At 37.9% G+C, this 21,946-nt stretch overlaps 1 protein-coding gene across 1 annotated transcript in view; it reads right to left on the reverse strand.

The window, feature by feature from the left end:
• The window catches only part of piezo1 (piezo type mechanosensitive ion channel component 1 (Er blood group)), a 140,989-nt gene extending 120,056 nt beyond the window's left edge, over positions 1–20,933 (reverse strand). The window contains exon 1 of the mRNA XM_079589536.1: positions 20,257–20,933. Coding sequence (XP_079445662.1) covers positions 20,257–20,320 — 64 coding nt within the window. The 5' untranslated portion in view covers positions 20,321–20,933. The remainder of the gene's footprint in view (positions 1–20,256) is intronic.
• Positions 20,934–21,946: the final 1,013 nt, after the last annotated feature.

Consider the following 21,946-nt stretch of genomic DNA (forward strand, 5'->3'; position numbering starts at 1 on the left):
GAGAGAGTGAGTGAGTGTGTGTGCGCGAGAGAGAGAGAGAGAGAGAGAGAGAGAGTGCGTGTGTGTGAGATAGAAAGAGTGAGTGAGTGAGTGTGTGTGTGTGTGCGCGAGAGAGAGTGAGTGAGTATGTGTGCGCGAGAGAGAGAGAGAGAGAGAGAGAGAGAGAGAGAGAGAGAGAGAGTGCGTGTGTGTGAGATAGAAAGAGTGAGTGAGTGAGTGTGTGTGTGTGTGTGTGTGTGTGCGCGAGAGAGAGAGAGAGAGAGAGAGAGAGAGAGAGAGAGAGAGTGTGTGTGTGTGTGTGTGTGCGTGCGTGCGTGCGTGTGTGTGTGTGTGTGTGTGTGTGTGTGTGTGAGCTGAGCTTCTTCTCGCTCAGAGCGTTTGTTAAAAACATCAGAGGAAAGAATTCCTCACTGAGAGACAGAACTCCAGAGAAACCCCAGAAGAGGAATCCGGTTCCCAGTCTCTGGAAGTCTTCAGCACAGGAGTCTCCGTCTGGGATCAGAACGATCAGTGGAGTGTGATTAGGCAAGCGTCACCATCACTAATAATGCTCATACTTACGGTTAGGGCTTTATTAATACATTTGTGTGCCACACACCTCAACTCACACACTTGTTGAGGAGAGGAGAGATAGTCACGGTGCTCTTCGCCTATTCCCAATTAAATTAATACTATATTTTAGGTCTATAATGTTTTTTTATTTCATATTTTGTATTTTAAGGGGATTTTATGGTACTAAATTATATGTACGCTGTATTTATAATCCATTTGTTCACTTTTTGAGCATAGACCTGAAAATTACATTTCCAACTTAAACTGTTTAATCTTGAATGCTTCAGAGCGACAGACTGAAAAATGACATGGCAGATTATTGCTGAAGTGAAAAAAGTTTTTTTTTTTACGTTTATTGTTATGAAAAATATTTTATATATGAAATATATATTTTTAAAAACATGTTTTACTCTAAAACTGTAAGAAAATCAAAGTCATAAATCTAAACAAGTAGTGTCCCAAAGTTGAGCTTGATATCTCAGTAAATGAGCTTCCAGTGAGATGTTGTTCGGCTGCAGTACCGAACGCTTCCACTAGAGGAAACTCTTCATTTCCAATGCGCTCATGTTTGACCGCGAGGAGCACAAGTGAGTGACTATTATTTTACAGGACCATTTAACCTGTTCAGATCATGTCCATGATTTTGTGTGTTCACACAGCAAGTGCCAAAACCTTTACTACGGAAGAGGATTAGGGCCAAGCAATAAAAAAACAAAAACAATTAAGTCATTATAATGCGAGATTAAACTCGTTAAATTTCGAGAAAATTTTTTGAGAATAAACTCATTAGATTACTTCGTAAAAACCTTTCTATTCTTGCCAGAATACCATTTTTGTCCCCATGTCCGCGCAGATCCTCTCGGGACACCCTCCGTTCACTGTTTTTATGAAGTAACTGGCATTACTTTAGGATCGTTGTTGGTTGTGTACAAAATGTAACGACTGTAATCATCTATACAGCCATTAATGGCAATGCTGTACGGTTTTAATTTATCATGGCTGTCCATATGCCAGAGTGCATTCGGGCCAGCGCAAGTGTACTGGCGTCTTCTCAAGCGTCTCCTTCGTCCAAATTACACACGTTTGTGTACAAGATTGTATTTCAACTTTTTTCTCGAAATTTAACGAGTTTTTTTCTTGAAACACAACGACTTTATTCTCGAAATGTAATGAGTTTATTCTCAAGATGGTTTTTTCGACTTTTTTCTCTAAATTTAACGAGTTTTTTCTCTAAATTTAACGAGTTTTTTCTCAAAACACAACGAGTTTATTCTCAAGATTGTATTTCGACTTTTTTCTCGAAAATTAACGAGTTTTTTCTCTAACCACAACGACTTTATTCTCGATATTTAATGAGTTTATTCTCAAGATTGTATTTCGACTTTTTTTTCTCGAAATTTAACGAGTTTAATCTTGCATTATAATGACTTTAATCTTGAGATGGTTTTATTTTTTTTATTATTGCTTGGCCCTAATCCTCTTCTGTACTTTACCAAGTTTCGTACCATTCCAATGAAAAAAATTAAAATAACAAAAAAAGTAAACATTCGCAGTCAAAGATGACCGAAGAGTACCAGAGGGTTAAGTCATTGAAATTATGATTTTATGATAAAACAGGCGTACAATTCCCACAGACTTACACAGCAATGCGGGAATAACTCGTCCGGACCAATGGAATCCAGTCATACAAATTAAATTTACAGAATAACGTGGAATGTCACGAAATTTGGAAATATTCGTATTAATTTTTTTATTTTAAAACCAAGGTGTGCTAATACATAAAAAATACAATGTCACACAGAAATATTTGGTGAAATAGTATTTTTTTAAAGATATTTAGATACTTTTAATGATACTTTGCTCACAAGTTTGCAAATCTAACCAGGCGAATAAAGGACAGGCATTACTGATGATGTGTGAGATGTTTGCGGCTTTAAAACTATATGTCCTGATCCAGCAAAATGAGTCACAGTGAGATTGGTGGAAAGAGGAGACCATAAGCTTTCAAATGATATCCTAGTCAGAGTCATACCTTGAATGGTTGTAAATATACACACATTTGAATTATGGTCGTCCCTCTTTTTCCAGTTGAAAACCTGAGGAAATCGCTTTTAAAGTTTTTTTGTCCGTTTTTTTGTTGATATCTTTCAAAATCCATTGCATTTACAGGGATAAACTATTTATTTTACAGCTTAATTTGACCAAAGACATTAATATATAACACGACATTTCTCAAATGAATAATATTTAATCTTTCTGAGGCGATCTTGAGCTTGTTTACACAGAGTGCGGCGAGTCTGACAGGAGGACGGCTGGACCAATCACGTGCCAGTCAGTCGAAACGGGGCTTCCCATTGACAAATGATCAGCGTTTGTGTAGATTTCTAAGCTTTTTGATTGGTTCCTAACAACGTGTAACACCGTATGTGGAGAGCAGAGATCGTGACGCTTCAGGGGATACCCGAGAGGAGTTGAGAAAAACAATGTTCATTTCCAGCGAATTTAGAAAAACTTTAATAGTCATTTAAATACCTTTACTCAATTATCTGGACTACGAAACTTTGGGAGATTATTTTTTAATGTCTGTTCTTTGAAATTAGCACAAAAAAAAATCTATTTTTCATTGTTTTTCCACATAATCGGCACATATCTTAAATGGCATTATTGCAGCACCTCTTTTCCCAGTCTGTCTGAAACGCTCTGAGTTCTTATATAAGCCCCGCCCCCAAAAGCTCAGAGTGCTCTGATTGGCCAGATGTGTTCTACAGGAAAAGGAAAACATTAAAACGCATCACATGACTCCTGCCATCTGAGCGGAAACATGAACCAACAGCCCACAAATCATCATCTCGAACGGAGTGGATGCCAGCCTTTCTGAAACTGCTTTTCAGACTATAATTAGCATGCTAGCGCTTCGTAGGCACACACACACACACACACACTGTGTGCACACTTCCTCTCAAAACTTCCCTTAGACAGACGCAGGGTTATGAAATTGTGAAAGTAAGACAAAGTGACACGACAAATCTTAGATGCAGTCACAGTCATAATTCATAAACCGAAACTTTGACATAGCTAGGCAACCGAATCAGATTTTAAACAAATACCTGCACAGATCAGACATGTCTGCAATATTCGTTGTGACAGACGGGACAGGTCTGACATCAGCACTTAGTGAATCAAAGGCAGTTCGTTTGTTAGGATCATGGAGTACGTGTGCAGTATGACACCAATGGCATAGCAAGAGAGATTCATTTAAATGCTTTTTTCTAGTTAAAGACCCTCATAATTTAGTCATTGTCAATTTTTTTTAAATAATCCATGATGAAAAAAAAAGTATTCTGGCACAATACAGTTTGAAGGCAAAATCACTATACACTAAAGCTGTCAGGAGATTGACATTGTTTCTCAAATAATTACATGATGTGCCGATTAATTAATCTAACTTGGTAAATTTGGCTGAGAAATTACCCCTAAAAGATCATTTAAAGTCATTATTGTGTTAAATGAGAAAAGCATCAAAAAGACATTACAAAAAGTCGTTTTAGAAAGATTTTTATTTAATTTTTAATTCAACAGAATTTATTACACGTACACTTTCAAGGCTTCACCGGCCATGATATTATTTTTTAGAAGCTGCATCTGAATTGGTATTTATATATATATATATATATATATTTACAGACCAAAACGGCGAGTTACCAAACATCAAAAAAATGTGTTCTGTATATATAAAATATTTCTATATAATAATATAAATTATGTATAAATATATATATTTACAGTATATACAAGCAAATATTTCTTAAATATATACATGTATGTGTGTGTATTTAAATATACACAAAATACTTATACACAGTACACACACACACACACATTATGTAAACACAAACTTTTATTTTGGATGCGATTAATCGCTGCACTTGTCATCATTCCCCTCTTGCGTTGCACAGAATAAATAAGAGCAGCACTGGAGCAAATAATGACAACATTTTGCTAGAAAGATACACAATCCTGTCCCCTTAATGTAAGCACAGTTGGGTATGATGTGTGTGTGAACATGAGTCCCGTGTGACCCGCCCAGACATGGCAACATATCTAACCCAGTCGTGCCATGTGGAGTTCGGAGATAACACACTCGCACGGTTACAACAGAGGAAACATTTCTGTCTCCTGAACCCATGCTGACCCGTCTTGCTCACTCTCTTTGTTGTGTTCCTGTACGCCCGATCTGACACACTAGTGCAAACACTGAGGTCAAAGGTCAGCGTGGGGGGGGGGGGGGGGGGTGGACAGTGTAACATCAGCACACACTCATGCTGCACAATGAAGACATTTTCCATTCAATGCTCCATAACAAACGAAGAGTTTGATCCTATCCGTCTCTCTCCGCTACTCCGCCGTACACCGGGTCCGATCGCTACACACAGATTAAACTGTGGCAAGTGAAAGTGAAAAGCGTAGGGCTTGTTGATGCATGCGTGAGGAATTTTATAGAGAAGTCTAACATGCTTAGAGGCGCGCTCAAAACCCTCATGTTGAACAGTCACATCTGAAGCGTCTCGGCTGAAGGAAATAATACATCAGCTTTAATATAGCCAGATTTTCATATCGGGCCCATAATGAAATCATTAACAATGAACATACATCGGCCGATACCATTAAAGGATTAGTTCACTTTAAAAATAACTTTTGCTGATAATTTCCTCACCCGGATGTCATCCAAGATGTCCATGTCTTTCTTTCTTCAGTGGAAAAGAAATGAAGGTTTTTGATGAACACATTTCTCCATATAATGGACGTCAATGGGCCCCAAACGGGTCAAGGTCCAGATGACAGTGTCAGCGCCGCTTCAACGGGCTTTAAACGACACCAGACGATGAATACGGGTCTTATCTAGCGAAACCATCGTCATTTCACAAATAAATAAAAAAGTTAAAGTTTTATAAGCACAAACGCTCGCCTTGCTCTGTTCTGTGATGCGCGTTCGTGACGTCATGTAATACACAATTACGTTGAAAAGGTCCCGCTTGACGAGTCAGTGTTTACAGATGTGCGGAAGGAGGACCATACACACATATTCAAATGTCTGTGTGTCAGTTTAAAGTTTTAAGTAAAGCCCGTTGAAGCGGCGCTGACACTGTCATCTGGACCTTGAACCGTTTGGGGCCCATTGACGTCCATTATATGAAGAAATGTGTTCATCAAAAACCTTCATTTCTTTTCCACTGAAGAAAGAAAGACATGGACATCTTGGAGGACATCGGGGTGAGTAAATTATCAGCAAAAGTTTTTTTAAAAGTGAACTAATCCGTTAAGTGTGTGTCCAGCATGACTCTGCTATCAGCGGCTCAAACCTCCGCTAACTCTAAAATTACGTTCTGGAATTAGCAACGCAGTTTTGACGCGCAAGGAATTAGTCCTACATACAAGAGCGTTTTAATGGCAAAAACTTTACAAACATCTTGAAATACATCATCTGAACAATATTTCGAGGTGTGGTAACTGTATGTAAGCGGAATAATTGAATAGTCTTACATAAAATACAAAATTATAGGAATGCTGGATTCTAAACAACAACGAAAAATGCCACAATTTTGATGTTTGAAATTACCGCAAGAGGAAAAAAATTAAGTTTAAGTCGCATAACATCGGTTAATGGAAACACCGTCATTTCTCAATAGTTTTTTATATAGATGAACGTGACAATGTTTTATTATGTACGTTGTTGTATGTATCGCGGCAGTTCTGGATTGAAATGTCCGGTGAGTGGCGCTTAAAGTTTAATTCTCGATCGCGTTCGAAAACAACACACCAGATAAACCCTAAACACACCCGCTAGTGTTAGCAAAAGCAAACGAGAGATAAAAACACATTTGCTGAAACAATCAAGTTTACTAGGTCACTAGTTGGTCAACCTAATCATATTTTGTTAATTGACTTGTATAAAATAAGATTACATTGATGCCGATGCATTGGTTAGAAATGTTTTTTGACTCAAAATTTTTGACTCGAGCACTTGTTTGAATTTATCGTCACTCCCAACTTTAATTTCTTAGGCCCACACACGTCAAGGATACAAATATGGAATCTTTCTTCTTTTTTAATATTTTATTCTCATAAATACAATTATACGTCATGACATTTTTTTTTTTTATATCTCTTTTTTTTCCTCCTCTCAGTCAATTTCTGCAAGAAAATATAGCCCAAGCTTTTGCGAGGCCTGTAATTAACGTCTGAGAGCTTGTGGCGGCGTTTCTCAGCCTAACCGAGACTTTAAAAAGGTACTTGCGCTGTTTCTGGAAGTGAAAGCAGTCGGTCTGCTCTGCTTTGTAAAAGTTTAATATAGGATGACGAGAAACCAGCACAGACCAAACATCCACATGAGTCTGGAGAGTTTATCTAATCGTGCCAAAGTTTCATTTAAAAATGTGTTCCCACTCCAGATTTCATCATGGCAAAAATAATCTCGGCTTATTCCATCATGAAACCCAGAGGTGTTTCATTCACATGAATCCTGTAATATGATAGAATATCATATGTATTTCAATGAATGCATTGAATGGAGACACCATCGTTTTGCTCCTAGACAGAAAATCCAGAGGTTAAAGGTGAATAAAAATTCTGTCATCAAGTTGTTTCCAAACCTGTGTGAATTTCTTTCTTCTGCTGAACACGAAAGAAGCTTTTCGAAGAATATGGGTATCCAAACAGTTTATTGGATTAGTTCACTTTTAAAAAAACTTTTGCTGATAATTTACTCTCCCCGATGTCATCCAAGATGTCCATGTCTTTCTTTCTTCAGTGGAAAAGAAATGAAGGTTTTTGATGAACACATTTCTCCATATAATGGACGTCAATGGGCCCCAAACGGGTCAAGGTCCAGATGACAGTGTCAGCGCCGCTTCAACTGGCTTTAAACGACACCAGACGATGAATACGGGTCTTATCTAGCGAAACCATCGTCATTTCACAAATAAATAAAAAAGTTTAAGTTTTATAAGCACAAGCGCTCGCCTTGCTCTGTTCTGTGATGCGCGTTCGTGACGTCACGTGATACGCAGTTACGCTGGAATGTGTTCATCAAAAACCTTCATTTCTTTTCGACTGAAGAAAGAAAGACATGGACATCTTGGAGGACATCGGGGTGAGTAAATTATCAGCAAAAGTTTTTAAAAAGTGAACCAAACCCTTACCACTAGAAACATTCTGACTGTGAACGCAGCAGATTTTAAACACCGCTGTGAACACACGCTGAACACGCGCGCAAGATCAGTCATAAGGATCAAATTACATTCATAACCGGCCTTACAGTAAGTGTGTGCCCGGCTTTATGCAGTTATTAATGCAGTTATGAGAGAGAGAGAGAGAGAGAGAGAGAGAGAGAGAGAGAGAGTGTGTGTGTGTGTGTGTGTGTGTGTGTGTGAGAGAGAGAGAGAGAGTGTGTGTGTGAGAGAGAGAGAGAGAGTGTGAGAGAGAGAGAGTGTGTGTGAGAGAGAGAGAGAGAGAGAGAGAGAGAGAGAGAGAGAGTGTGTGTGTGTGTGAGAGAGAGAGAGTGTGTGTGAGAGAGAGAGAGAGAGTGTGAGAGAGAGAGAGAGAGAGAGAGAGAGAGAGAGAGAGAGAGAGAGAGAGAGAGAGAAGCATGTGCGTCAATATTATTATTTATTTATTAATTCAATTCGTTTTAATTCATTATTTTTTTCTATTAGTGACAGTAGACTAGCCTAATAAATGAAACACAAAGCCCATTTAACAAGTATAGGCCTATCAATAATTATTTATTTGTTCTATTATCTGCAATAATTACGAAAACCTGTGCAGCAGGACTATCAATTTATTTAAATATTTAGTTTAATTTTCTATTGATTATATATAGGCCTATTTCGAATGCCTGAAAAACCACCTCATGCGAGCGTGAAAACTTTTTTTGCGTATTTTCAATTCGCAATTTCAATTTGAGCAATTTGAAGAGTAATGGAAACACGGCTAGATTCATATAAAGCTGAACATGCAACTCAGTTAGACATTTCTCTTTAAAACTGTCACGAAACATGCCAGATGTAATATAATTTTGCAGAAATGTGGAAAGTTTTTACAAATGAACCCGAGTTGCATATTTCATTCCCAGCACAACAAGACACACCCGATTCAGTTCAGTGAACTCTTACCCTAGATAACCCTCAGATAAGAGGCATTCAGCTCTGAGAAACACCCTTCTAATGGAGAAATGTGAAATATTTAGGCCAAACACTGCATGAATACCTCACTTAGCACAACACACATGTCTTCATAACACATTATTATGCAAGTTAAATACCACAATGTCTGGTTGGGATTTGTAGCTTATCAGAATGATTTCTGAAGGATCATGTGACACTGAAGCCTGGAGTAATGCGAGTGTGTTTCTGTGTGGGAAGTCCTGTACACAGGTGAAGGAAACACACACACACACACACACACACACACACACACACACACACACACACACACACGTAACAATGGGCCTTAAACAAAGTGACCTTTCAATTGTTAGTGGAAGCCCTGAGCCGCTGCGTGACACTCATCCTGTTTTGATGGAAAATGTTCACTTTTCCAATCGTCGGGTGGAAACGGCAATAGCGCACTGGGTTACGTCCACATCTGGGATGATAAAACAAACCGCGCGGTCAGGGGTGATCGGTCCGTTTTTACGGGTGCGAGGCGAGGCTTCGTTGCTCTGATGGGTCGTCCACAGGAAGAGGAAACAGAATCCCGGCTCTGTCAGATCATCTACGAATAATCAAGTCATGTCAGGCTAATTTAAAGGAACACTTTTTGAAATAGATCTTATTCACCGTCTTTCCTGCATTTGGATAGGTGGGCAAATGCATTTTTGCCTCAGTGCATACAAGACTACAGTGCATGCATTGTTTTAGTTTGGCAGGGTCGCCGCTACACTGTAAAAAAATATTTTCATGATTTGTTATCACAACTTTTTATCTTTTGTCAAATCAACTTTGATAACTGATGTGTGAAGATAACACTATTTTGAGTTTCTGTTTATTAAACCATTCTTCTTCATTGTATTAACTCACATTCTTAATTACACCAAACTCAATTTTAAGGTAACAAGGTAGCTTGCTTTTTTAAGTTAAACCAACATTTACAGTGTAGCTTAGCTTAGCATAATGAATGGAATCCTTTGTTGCCAGCTAGCATGTCCTGAGTAAAAGTGATTAAAAAAAAATCTCATTTTCGCCCAAGTAGCCGTGCTTCGCCTGTGCTTCACCCTAATATAGTCCCAAGTCAATATCTGCCTAGGACATCGCCTAGTCTTAATCTGCATCGCTATTTGTACTCGTTGTGAATACACAGGCCACAAGAAGTAATTAGGTGGGAGTTTTTTTTCAGAATCACTTTTACTCAGGACATGCTAGCTGGCAACAAAGGATTCCATTCATTATGCTAAGCTAAGCTAGCGGCGACCCTGTCAAACTAAAACAATGCATGCACTGAATTAAATTATATTAATAGTGATTGTATTTGTGATTATTCAGCCATTTTGACTAAAATAATAATTTAAAAAAGTCTTAAACTTATTTTTGCAGTGCTTGGCCCCTTAATTTCAGCTTGCAGCTATATTTATTATTATAATAATACTTATTATTATTATTGCTCTCCAGAATGAGTTTAGCGAGACTAAGATTAGCTAGACCAACCTGAAAATATGTTTAATTTAATCCATTCTAGATTGCTGTGAATGGACTTTGACTTTGGTTTTACTAATCAAGGACAAACACCTGGAAAATTATCTTAATTATGAAGTTAGAAATGCAAAATACAAAAGTGGTCAATTAACTCTGGCTCTTTCAGGAATATATCAACGAGGTCAGAATAGACGACAATGCACTAATCAACAAAAACAAAGCAAATCATTAGCATATTAATCTCCTGCTATTTATCTCCGCTAATTAGGAACAATAAACACACACTTAATCTTTTGCCCGATGGAAACTTCAGAAGGGACTAAGAATGAGTCAATAATGATTTAATCACTGTTTGAATTCTTGATAAACACTTCTGGATCACATAAACTTGCTCAATCATTAATAGTTGATTACATCAGCAATATAATATATAAAGTGATGAATGAATCTCACAGAGAAATGTCAGGATGATATTTCACTAATTAAATTCATATTAATTTATTGATAATATATATTAATTCACTACATATATATAATACTGCATTATTATTATTAAGTAAAGTGCATAATGTACATACTGTGAAGTTTAATTCATGTCTTGCATTTTCTTTTTCTTTTTTAAGATAATAAGAATTTGGCAGAAAATGTGAACTATTCTTAAGCATCCAAAATATATAATTAATTTTCTTTATGTTTTTTTTTCTTTGTTTATTGCATGAGATTTTCGCTGATCTGATTTCACTGAGTATATCGGATCAGATCCTCTGGGCAACTGCACATTACACAAACACAACATGTTATGACGAGAATATCCATCATGCTACGACACGTTGCACATCACCTCCAGGTATCTCAGGCATACGGAGCAAGAGCGTAGTCTCCGGTCGGGTCACAGGCAGCACTTTATGGGAGAATAGGGAACGGTTTAATGCCTTTCCCTGAAGCTATATGAATATTCTATGAATTGTTAAAGAGGATGAACCACAAATCTGCCGAGCTCTGTGATTTAGAAAGACTATCAGCCGTAGACACACTAAGAGTGATGAACAGCTAATACATTTTTGATGTGTCTATGTTTTTAGTGTTGTTTTTTGGGGGAAAGTGTGCTAAATTAGCGCTCTTATTAAGTGTAACCCCTTTATTGTGCCTCTTAAGGCGAGACACGGCAGGCAAAAACATCGTTTTGTTTTTTCACTGGTCAATTTTGAGATTTTGGGCTATTTGTCTTCAATAACATGTCTTCTTTCAGACTTGTGGTGAAAAAAAGTCCAAAATACACATTTAGGTCTTTATTTTACTAACTTTGTCCATTTGTGTCTGTAGATTTCTCATAAATTCAACAAAAGTTGGCGGTATAAATCATCATGATCCGCGATCTCTCTGCACCGTCGTCACACACACCGCTGGACAGCTCTCTCTCTCTCCTGTACAATGCTGTCGGATCCAAATATGGTCATTTACATTTTAATCAGCAACCAATCGTGAAAGTACAATGGGCATTTAACTCTAAAAGCGAAATCTCATTGGCTGATGTATATTTCTGACACCGTGATTGGTTCAGATGCATCACGTGACGCGCTCTGACACTCAGATGTGTGTTTTTGACTGTTTTTCTGCTCAGTTGAAGGCCATAAATGCTGTGTTTATAAGTTTTGATGTGATTTAGGTGGTTTGTATTCTTGTTGCTAATGATTTGATGAGATATTGTGTCTGTAAATAGTTGTTTCCACTAAAAAAGTATGAATTTTTACATTACAAATCTTTAAATGCCTTTTTCTCAAAACGAGTTTTGTCATTTTCCAGTGACACATCTCAGCCGATGTTCACCAAACTCTCCAGTTATACAGCTAATCACTTCTAATCTACAGAAAATACAGTAAAGTAAAACATGTGCATATGATATCGGCTACATAAAATTATCATGAGAACATTATAATTGTGTGCTTGAGACATTGATTTTGATAGTGATACTTTTGTTTTTGTAATCAGGATTTGAAAAAATTCTATAAAAATTTGGATTTCGATTTATCGGCCGATATATCGGTAATCGGCTTTTAAAATAACGAATTATCGGTATCGGTGCATGCATCCCTATCTATATATTAACTTAATTTATGGACTGGGCATGTGTGTGGTCTACTATTTTTAAATTTAAAACTGAAAGCCACAATTTACACCTACTATTGCTCTGTACAACAATCAAAATCAAAACTGTACAAGATTAATGTACAAACATTGCCAGTGGATTTTCTTTAAAGCCCCAGCTTTCAGAGTTCAGATCAATTAAAGAAAGAATCATGAGGATGTTTATTAGTATTCTTGATAAAAACAGAATTTTGCCCACAATTTAGATTGCAAGCATTATGTGTGCCGTTAATGAAGAAAAGCGATTAAGCCTGCACTAATTTAGCTGATTTATGAGTACTTTTCCCTCGAGTGGGTATTCCAGTAAAATACACAGTATCAATTACACCTAATGTGCATCTTTTGCTCATTCATTTGTTGCAGAAGCGCTAAAAAGCTTCCTGTGTTTTGTCGGGAAGTGAAAAAAAAACAAGGCCAACACGAGGTTCATCTCATTCAGACTGAAATAACTTCACAACATAATTCTGAGTAGGAGCTTCCCCGGAGAACTTCGAATGCCGTCGGTGTAAACCGGGACACGACCCACTCATTACGGCCCACAATGCAAATGGGATCTGCAGCTTTGGGGGTGTAAAGTGAAAAGCAGTCGCTTTCCATACACAGTGATTAAAGTCATCATATGAAGGATTACAGTTCTTTATGTATCTGAGCCATACGCAGCATCCTTCGAAGGCCAAGCGAAGGCACAGTGGCCTAACAAAGGCTATACAAATTCAGAGGCTCCTTCAAATCTAGTGTTGGTGCGTCTCTAATCCTCGCTAGAGCTGGGCGATTTTTTCACGCTACGGAAACCCTGAAGGAAGATTTGGCGAATGCAAAATGTATGTATTATACATGTATATGTACGCTATACTGAAGAGGGGGAGAAAAAAAATCTGAAAAATCGATTTTTTGAAAATATGAATCGATTTTTTCCCCAGCCCTAATCCTCGCTGAACAGCCTTGGTCATTTTCTAAAAACAAAAATAAACATTTATATACTTATTAACCACAAATGCTCATCTTGCACTAGCTGTGATGCGCCACATATTACATAATCACGTTGAAAGGTCAAGCGTGATGTAGGCGAAAGTTACGACACTCAGGGCCAGATGTACTGACGCTTCTGCTCCCACTTCAGGCGTATTTGTTTCGCAAAGTGCGCATAAAACCATGGCGGGGTGTGTACGAACGGGACGCACCGAGATGAACGCGCAGACTGCCTGTCGCGGGAACTGAAAATGGCAAAATGCGCTTTTCGTGTCATGCATATGTCTCTTAATGGGATGGTCACGGGGAAATTGGGAATGTAAAAAAAAATACAAAAAAAATTCGCCCTTTCCTACTTTTAAGCAGACCACGCGTGACCTTTCAACGTGATTATGTAATGTGTGGCGCATCACAGCTAGAGCAGGATGAGCATTTGAGGTAAAAGTATATAAATGTTTATTGTTTTAATAAAATGTCTGCTGGTTTGTCTAGATAAGACTCTCGGATGACGTGTGGGAGAGTAAATTATCAGGAAATTTTAATTCAAAGGTGAACTAATCCTTTAAGGACAAAAGACTGAAAAGCATTTTACTGAAGTTAACTCGATGTAGACAACATATTTGATCATAATAATAAATATTTTGAATATTCCACCTCAGATTTGAAGTGTTTGTCATGTTCTGACGATAAAGAAGAGGTTTCAATAGCTTTCACTCAGGGGCAAAAATCTGCCTTTAAACTAGAAAGAAATAAAGATTTGACATTTATGACTTTAAATATCGATATCGAGTGATCTGATTTTTTTTGTGTGATTTGTGATAATTTTTTTGGCCATGTCGCACAGCCCTCATCTCTAATAAAGTCCACCTGGACTAAAACCGCTCTATGAACTAGGATTTGAATGTATTTGTGGTTGTCTTTCTCGCTTTCAGATTTAGCAGGAGAATCCTTTGGGAATAGAGGGAATAGAAGGTCCAAAGTGAGCCATCTCCGGGTGAAGCACGCCAGTTCCACTGAGGCTCGCAGTGTTATGACAGCATGTGGTGGTGTCTTGTGCTTCTAACACACCCGAGGTCGTGTGGTTGCCCTACTTTTTGCAGTCTAAGAAAATGCAAAGAAAATCCATCCCAGCATGCAACAGCTGTGATTTCACCGTCTCGGTTTAACTATAGACCTGATATAGTCCGGCTATGAGTAACACACTTCTAGACATGTAACTTGAATTTGGTTACATGTTGTTTTTGCCAAAATAACTTGATATATTTCATCATGTAGCCAAAGCAAAGTCGACAGAGATTACAAGGTGTTTGGTTTCATTTCTTTGACATGTTCTGCTATTTGTGGCCCTTACAGTCAAAACTGATTCATTGTAGTTTTGATATCCCATCATGTTATCAATGTCAATAATATCTACAAGATATAATTTTCATGACATGACATGGTCAATCTGTAGATCACGATTTAGCTATTAGACGTCTTTTAAAGCGGTGGTTGATTATGATTTGACTTTTCTAACTGTAGTTAGTGTGTAATGTTGCTGTTAGATCATAAACAACATCTGCAAAGTTACAACGCTCAAAGTTAAGGGAGATATAATTTATTTTACAGAAATATGAAATATAAGTTTGTTTTGCTACTTGTGAGGACTCTCCACAGGCGTAATGGTTTTTATACTGTACAGACTGTATATTCTCTCGCCTTACACTGCCCCCTAAACCTGCTCAAACACACACACACACACAGCCCCTATCCCTAAACCTGCTCAAACACACACACACACACACTAACCCTATCCCTAAACCTGCTCAAACACACACACACACACACACAGCCCCTATCCCTAAACCTGCTCAAACACACACACACACACACTAACCCTATCCCTAAACCTGCTCAAACACACACACACACACACACACACACACACGCACACACACACACACACACACACACACACACACACAGCCCCTATCCCTAAACCTGCTCAAACACACACACACACACACACACACACACACACAGCCCCTATCCCTAAACCTGCTCAAACACACACACACACACAAACACACACACACTGCCCCTATCCCTAAACCTGCCCAACACACACACACACACACACACCCTATCCCTAAACCTGCCCAACACACACACACACACACACACACACACACACACACACACACACACACACACACACAATCCCTAAACCTGCTCAAACACACACACACACACACACACAGCCCCTATCCCTAAACCTGCTAAAAAAAACACACACACACACACACACCCCCTATCCCTAAACCTGCCCAACACACACACACACACACACTATCCCTAAACCTGCTCAAACACACACACACACACACACACAGCCCCTATCCCTAAACCTGCTAAAAAACACACACACACACACCCTATCCCTAAACCTGCTCAAACACACACACACACACACACAGCCCCTATCCCTAAACCTGCTAAAAAACACACACACACACCCTATCCCTAAACCTGCCCAACACACACACACACACACACACACACACACACACACACACACACACACACCCTATCCCTAAACCTGCCCAACACACACACACACACACACCCTATCCCTAAACCTGCCCATCACAAGAAACATTCTGCATTTTTACATTTATAATAAAACATTGTTTTTTAAGATATTTTAATTACGAGAACTCATGAAATGTCCTCATAAACCACGTTTAAGTTGTAATACCAGTGTAATACACATGTCATTATACAAATTTGTGTCCTCATAAATCACATAAACAAGAGCACACACACACACACACACACACACACACACACACACACACACACACACACACACATGCTCTTGAAGCTCCGCCCTCTGTGCCGGGAGCAGCATCTCATTTGCATTTAAAGGGACAGACACAAAAACGATGCGTTTTTGCTCACCCTGAAAAAGTGCCAACTTTAAAATGCGATATACAAATATCTGTGGGGTATTTCGAGCACACACACACACACACACACACACACACGAGACTCATTTTACATCTTGTGAAAGGGCATTACACCCCCCATTTAATTGCAAAATAGCTTGCTGGGATTTAATAGTGGTGAAATAAAAGATGATTGTTTACATGCAGGTGAGAACCGTTTCCTCGTGAAAAGCTCAACAAATGTGGCTGACCGCATGCGTGCGTCTGAGGAGAACCCGAGACTTGCGATTCTTCCTGTGAGGCTCACATGACATAAGAAACCACATGTTCAAACCTCATATCCTGTCAGCAAACTAGATCTGTACCTGTCTTTAACACGGGGAGTTCACGAAGCGCCGGGAATTCAGCAGGTTTGTTGCTTTTACAGTCCAGGGAGAAATGTTAAATATAGAAACCGGCGTTTCACACTGTACGCTCAATCCTGTGCTGTACTGTTAATGTCAGGGTTTACGAAGCCGTACGGCGTACATTCACAACCCATTTTTATGGCGTACGAAGCCCTGCAGTGCCAACAACTAAATCTGTTACGATTAAAGGTGAACGCTAGCCGTGTTTCCAGTGCGAGCCAGGGCTTTAAACGGGCCGTGCCGGGCTAATAGCAAAACAAACATGATAAAAGCGGCCGTTTGCTGGCATTTGTGTTGTTTCCTTGAATATTTAAAACTCAAGCATTGATGTTTTACCACAGGTTTACAATAAAAAGCGATACATTGATCATAATGAATTAATTTATGTCAAAATTGCACATTAGTCACACAGAAATAAATTACCGTTAGGTCTATTTCACAAAAGAAAGAGGACACACTGACTTCTTCAGTCGCGTCTGTTTCTGTTTATTTGGGAGTTACAGGACATATTTACATCACATTTAGAAACAATGATAATTTCTACAAATATATGCCACCATAAATACGACCTGAGGAGCTTTAGCGCTCTCTCGACTCCCAGTAGGCTACCGATATATTTTCAGTCAGAGAAACAGAGGAAGCTCCCGAAAAAAAGTTGCTTTATTTTATGATAGTCCGGTATAAAGAGACGAGACGTAGGCTATACTGACTGATCAAATCAAAACATGATTGTGATAGCCTATGATTGCTCTGATTTATTCAAGCGTTCACTATGTTTACTACGGTAATGGTTAGCATTAGTGCATCCTATGGTTAGTCTTTTTGCATCGCGTATAAATATTTCGACCTTATACGTGATCAGAATCCACATCGGATCACAAACAGAAGGCATTCAAACATGAACGCGAGTTAAATTATTTTAAAAGTCTTTAATGCTGACAATCATCCGGCGCTCCCGAAAGCGATAACCGATATATATTTGAAAGCCGATAACCGATATATTTGTCGATAAATCCACAAATATTTATATAATTTTTGAGAGCCAAATGCAAAAGTCTCACCATTAAAAATCCATGTCTCAAGCACACAATTATAATGTTCTCATGATAATTTATGTAGCCGACATGACAGATTTGCTGAACTGTATTTTCCTTTTTTGAAGTGATTCCAATCATATTTCTCACAACTCAAAACCATCAACAGTGCACATCTGAAGTGTCTAAGCTGAAAGAAAGAATACATTATTTATCAGCTTTAATATATCGGCCAAATTTTCTTATCGAGCCGATAACGACAACATTAAAAGTGAACATATATCGGCCGATACCGATATTATGGTAGGGCTGTAAACGATTAATCACGATTAATCGAATCCAAAATAAAAGTTTGTGTTTACATAATATAGGCTATGTGTGTGTATTGTGTATAATTATTTTGTATATATAAATACACACACATGCTTGTATATATTTAAGAAAAATGTGTTATTTATATATAAAATAGTTCTATATAAATCATATAAAAAAATATATGCATTATATAAATGCAAATATTTCTTAAATATATACATGCATGTGTGTGTATTTATATATACAAAATAATTATACACAATACACACATATTATGTAAACACAAACTTTTATTTTGGATTCGATTAATCGCGATTAATCGTTTACAGCCCGACATTATGGTGGCCGATATATCGTGCATTGCTACCATTTAGTTTTAGCATCTCAGTAAAATAATCATAAAAAGACATTCACAACCCATTTTTCTTCCTTTAGTTGCTTTTCCAAAAGTAAAACTGAGGAGAAGGATTTGATTTATCCATTGGGAGTTGATCAGGGTTTGCCAAAACACATGTGAGCCCAAAAACTGGAACACACTACAAGACTTTCGTCCTGATTTAACGCAAGTTGCTAAAAGTCAGAACCAGTTTGCAGATTTTAGGGCCGTCGGTGTTGACAGATTTCACACAAAAAACACTGATTTTTTTTTAGCTTCAGAATAGATTGCATAACACATCATGTTTTCATAGTAGAGCCAACGTTCAGATTCATACGAGCTAATCACGGACAACAAGACCCACAACTCAAGTCCATATTGTTCCCCACAAAGCATAATACATGCCATTTAATGTTATGAACGTTGTAAATCAGGAACTGCGAGTGTTAAGCAAGGTTTTACACACGCACAGTGTGAAGCGACGGGATTAATTAGCAACCCAGTCAGAACTATGACCCTAGGTTAACAATTTCAAGCGTGAAGAGCCCATAATTGAACTCTCGGTGGGAGGTGACGGGTAAAAACAACACAAGCGTGACAGTATTTGAGCTCTGTAAATGATGCGGAGAAACTCCTGTGAGGGAAAACAGGTCTGAGAAGAAGAAGAAGAAGAAGAGGGGAACAGCTGTGAGTTATGCATGATCATCCTGAAGTTTAGTTTGCGTTTAGGCCCGGAGGAAATGTGTCGTTCGGGCGTGTCTGCTGAACACACACCCGAGGGCAGGTGAGGGAATCATTCAAGCAATGAAGAGAAACTCCTGTGATTCCTGAGGTGACGTCATATACGCACGTCGCACGCAAAAACTGATGCACCATTTATTTCCATCAATATTTTGGTCATTGTGCAATGCAAGAGTCCAGCACTCTGAATTGAGTCTTATGAATCTTGACTTGTCATCCTGGAATATGGTCGTGACTCATGATGTTCTTCATACATGGTTGTTTAATAAATGAAAAGCTACACACTCCATCAATTAGGGTTAGAAGAAGAACTGCTGACAAACATAACATAATAATCACTGCAATAATGATCCAATCATAGACTCTTTTGCTTATTTAAATCCAAACTGCGACTTTTTTTTTATGTAAAGTGTATGTATATGTAATGTATATATATATATATATATATATATTATGACAATGCATGTTTTTACATTGCTTTAACTCATAAAAAAGTTGAAGATTGCCTAACTTATTTTGATAAGTTATACAAGATTTAACCATTTAATCAAGTTTGTTTAATGTAATTTAATTTAAAATGACTTGCACATCCAAGTTGACTACTCACAAATTTAAGGCAGCAACTTTTTATAGTGTACACACACACACACACACACACACACACACACACACACACACACACACACACACACACACACACACCTAGGCTATACAAACCTTCATGTTAGATTTGATTAATCATGATTAATCAATTTGACAGCACTTACATGTATACAGTATACACATTTTTTTTTTTTTTTTTTTTACATAAAGTATGATTTAATATATAGCCTAAGTGTTTTCAAAGTGTATTCAAAAGTATCATGGATACACCACGTGATATTTCTGGAGACATTGAATCATGTTGCTTGTTTATTTACAGTTTTAAAAGTAAGAAACCAACATGGAAACGCGTTTATTTTTTTACTTGGCATTGGAGTTTTAAACCAGATTCCTACTTCTTCCTCTTGTTTGTTGACACTCAATAGTTTACAGCAATAGTTGGAAAGCAAATGTCATTAGGTGTTTAATAAAAACAAGATATCCATGTTTATGTCTTACCTGCCAGTAGAAAGATGGGCAGCAAACAGCAGTAGATCAATCCACACAACACCTGAAGCTCCATGAGGAACACTTCCACTCACATTCCTCCCAATACACAAATCCACATCTCCCAGAACCGTGGAAAACACTAAACTAGCGTTACATGGCGAAGATAAAGCCTCTCGATGATGTTCGACACCAATTTAATAACATTAAAACGTCGCTTCTGATCGATTAAACGACTAGAACTGACACTATTAAAACATCACTAACTCCCAACGTTGTCTGTAAAGCGTTCTTATACACTCAAATGAACGAATAATCTGTTTTTTGATAGAAAACTAAAAAAAAACGGCTTTATGAGAGTCGATTATTCATTGTACATCTTCATGGAAAATGTGATTCACCGCCTCGGCGTTTGTTAAACTTTCCTCAGTCTTTCTTCCGTTCTGACACGAATCAGCTCCGACTTCACCAGAATAAGTCCACAAACTAGTTGCACAGTGTCATAAAACTCACGAGGAGAGTTTAGTTTAGTCCGAGATGCGTCCCAACAGTTAGTTGAAAGAAACTCCCTCTCTGACGATAGATATAACTTGTGCCAAACGAGTCACGTCACTTTCAGCTGAGAAACACGACGCGCGGCGCGCGCTCCCTGAGGAGCCACACACTCGCAGAACTACGGCTCTTCGACCTCCGAAAGCTGAGGAAAACCAGTTATACACACTTTTCGTGTTAGTTCATACCTTTGGGTCTTTTTACAAGGTCTGTCTTCAACCCATATTTGGGTCAAATGTGGACAAAACCAACCGTTGGTTTAAAAAAATGAAATTTTAACCGTTGATTTACTTTTTTTTTTATTACTTTTAACCCAACGGTTGGTTTTGTCCATATTTGACCCAAATATGGGTTGAAACAACCCAGTATTTTTTTTTTAGATTGTTGACAAGCCAAAATTCATGACAATGAAATAAACTGTATTTTTTATGTTATATAACTTGTGTTCATCATGTGTGATTGTGAATAAAACGATGTGGTGTGTTGGTAACGTTATACAGAGGATGTGCAGAAGTGTAACGTGCACGTGCCAAAAATGTGACCGTTATTTATTTCGCGCGTGTCAGTTCAGGGCAGCAAAACTGATATATTCTGATGTTAATCGTTAAAAAGAAACAAATTGTTTAATTTATTGGCTGACATTACTAACAGGGTTGTGTGTAACCCATAGACTGTAGTAAAAAAATAATAATATATATATATGTAACCCTTTATTTTGACTCCATCTAGTGGTGAATTTGGGTAAGGAGCAGTCTTGTTTTGCATTAGACGAGAGTAAGTGTTTTAATTGTATTGTTTAACGCGTTTTTGTTAAATATTCTTAATTCAGTTATTTTGGTTTTGGCATTTCGATCATAATCTCACCGTTTTTGGCAACATTGACTTCCATAGTATTTGTTTCCCCCACACTATATGAAAGTCAATGGTGCCTCAGAAATGTATGGTTAACCATATTTTGCTAAATATCTTCTTTTGTTTTCAGAAGAACAAACATTTATACAGGTTTGGAACACTTTGGGGGTGAGTAAATGATGACAAAATTTTAATTTTTGGGTGAATATCTCTTTAATCCACTTTTTTTTGTTTTTTTATCAAGAATTCCAGCTGAAAGTAGGCCTACATTTAAAAGCAATTAATGATTAATGTATAC

This window comes from Phoxinus phoxinus (assembly GCF_949152265.1).
Source record: "Phoxinus phoxinus genome assembly, chromosome: 2".
NCBI classification, from domain to species: domain Eukaryota; kingdom Metazoa; phylum Chordata; class Actinopteri; order Cypriniformes; family Leuciscidae; genus Phoxinus; species Phoxinus phoxinus.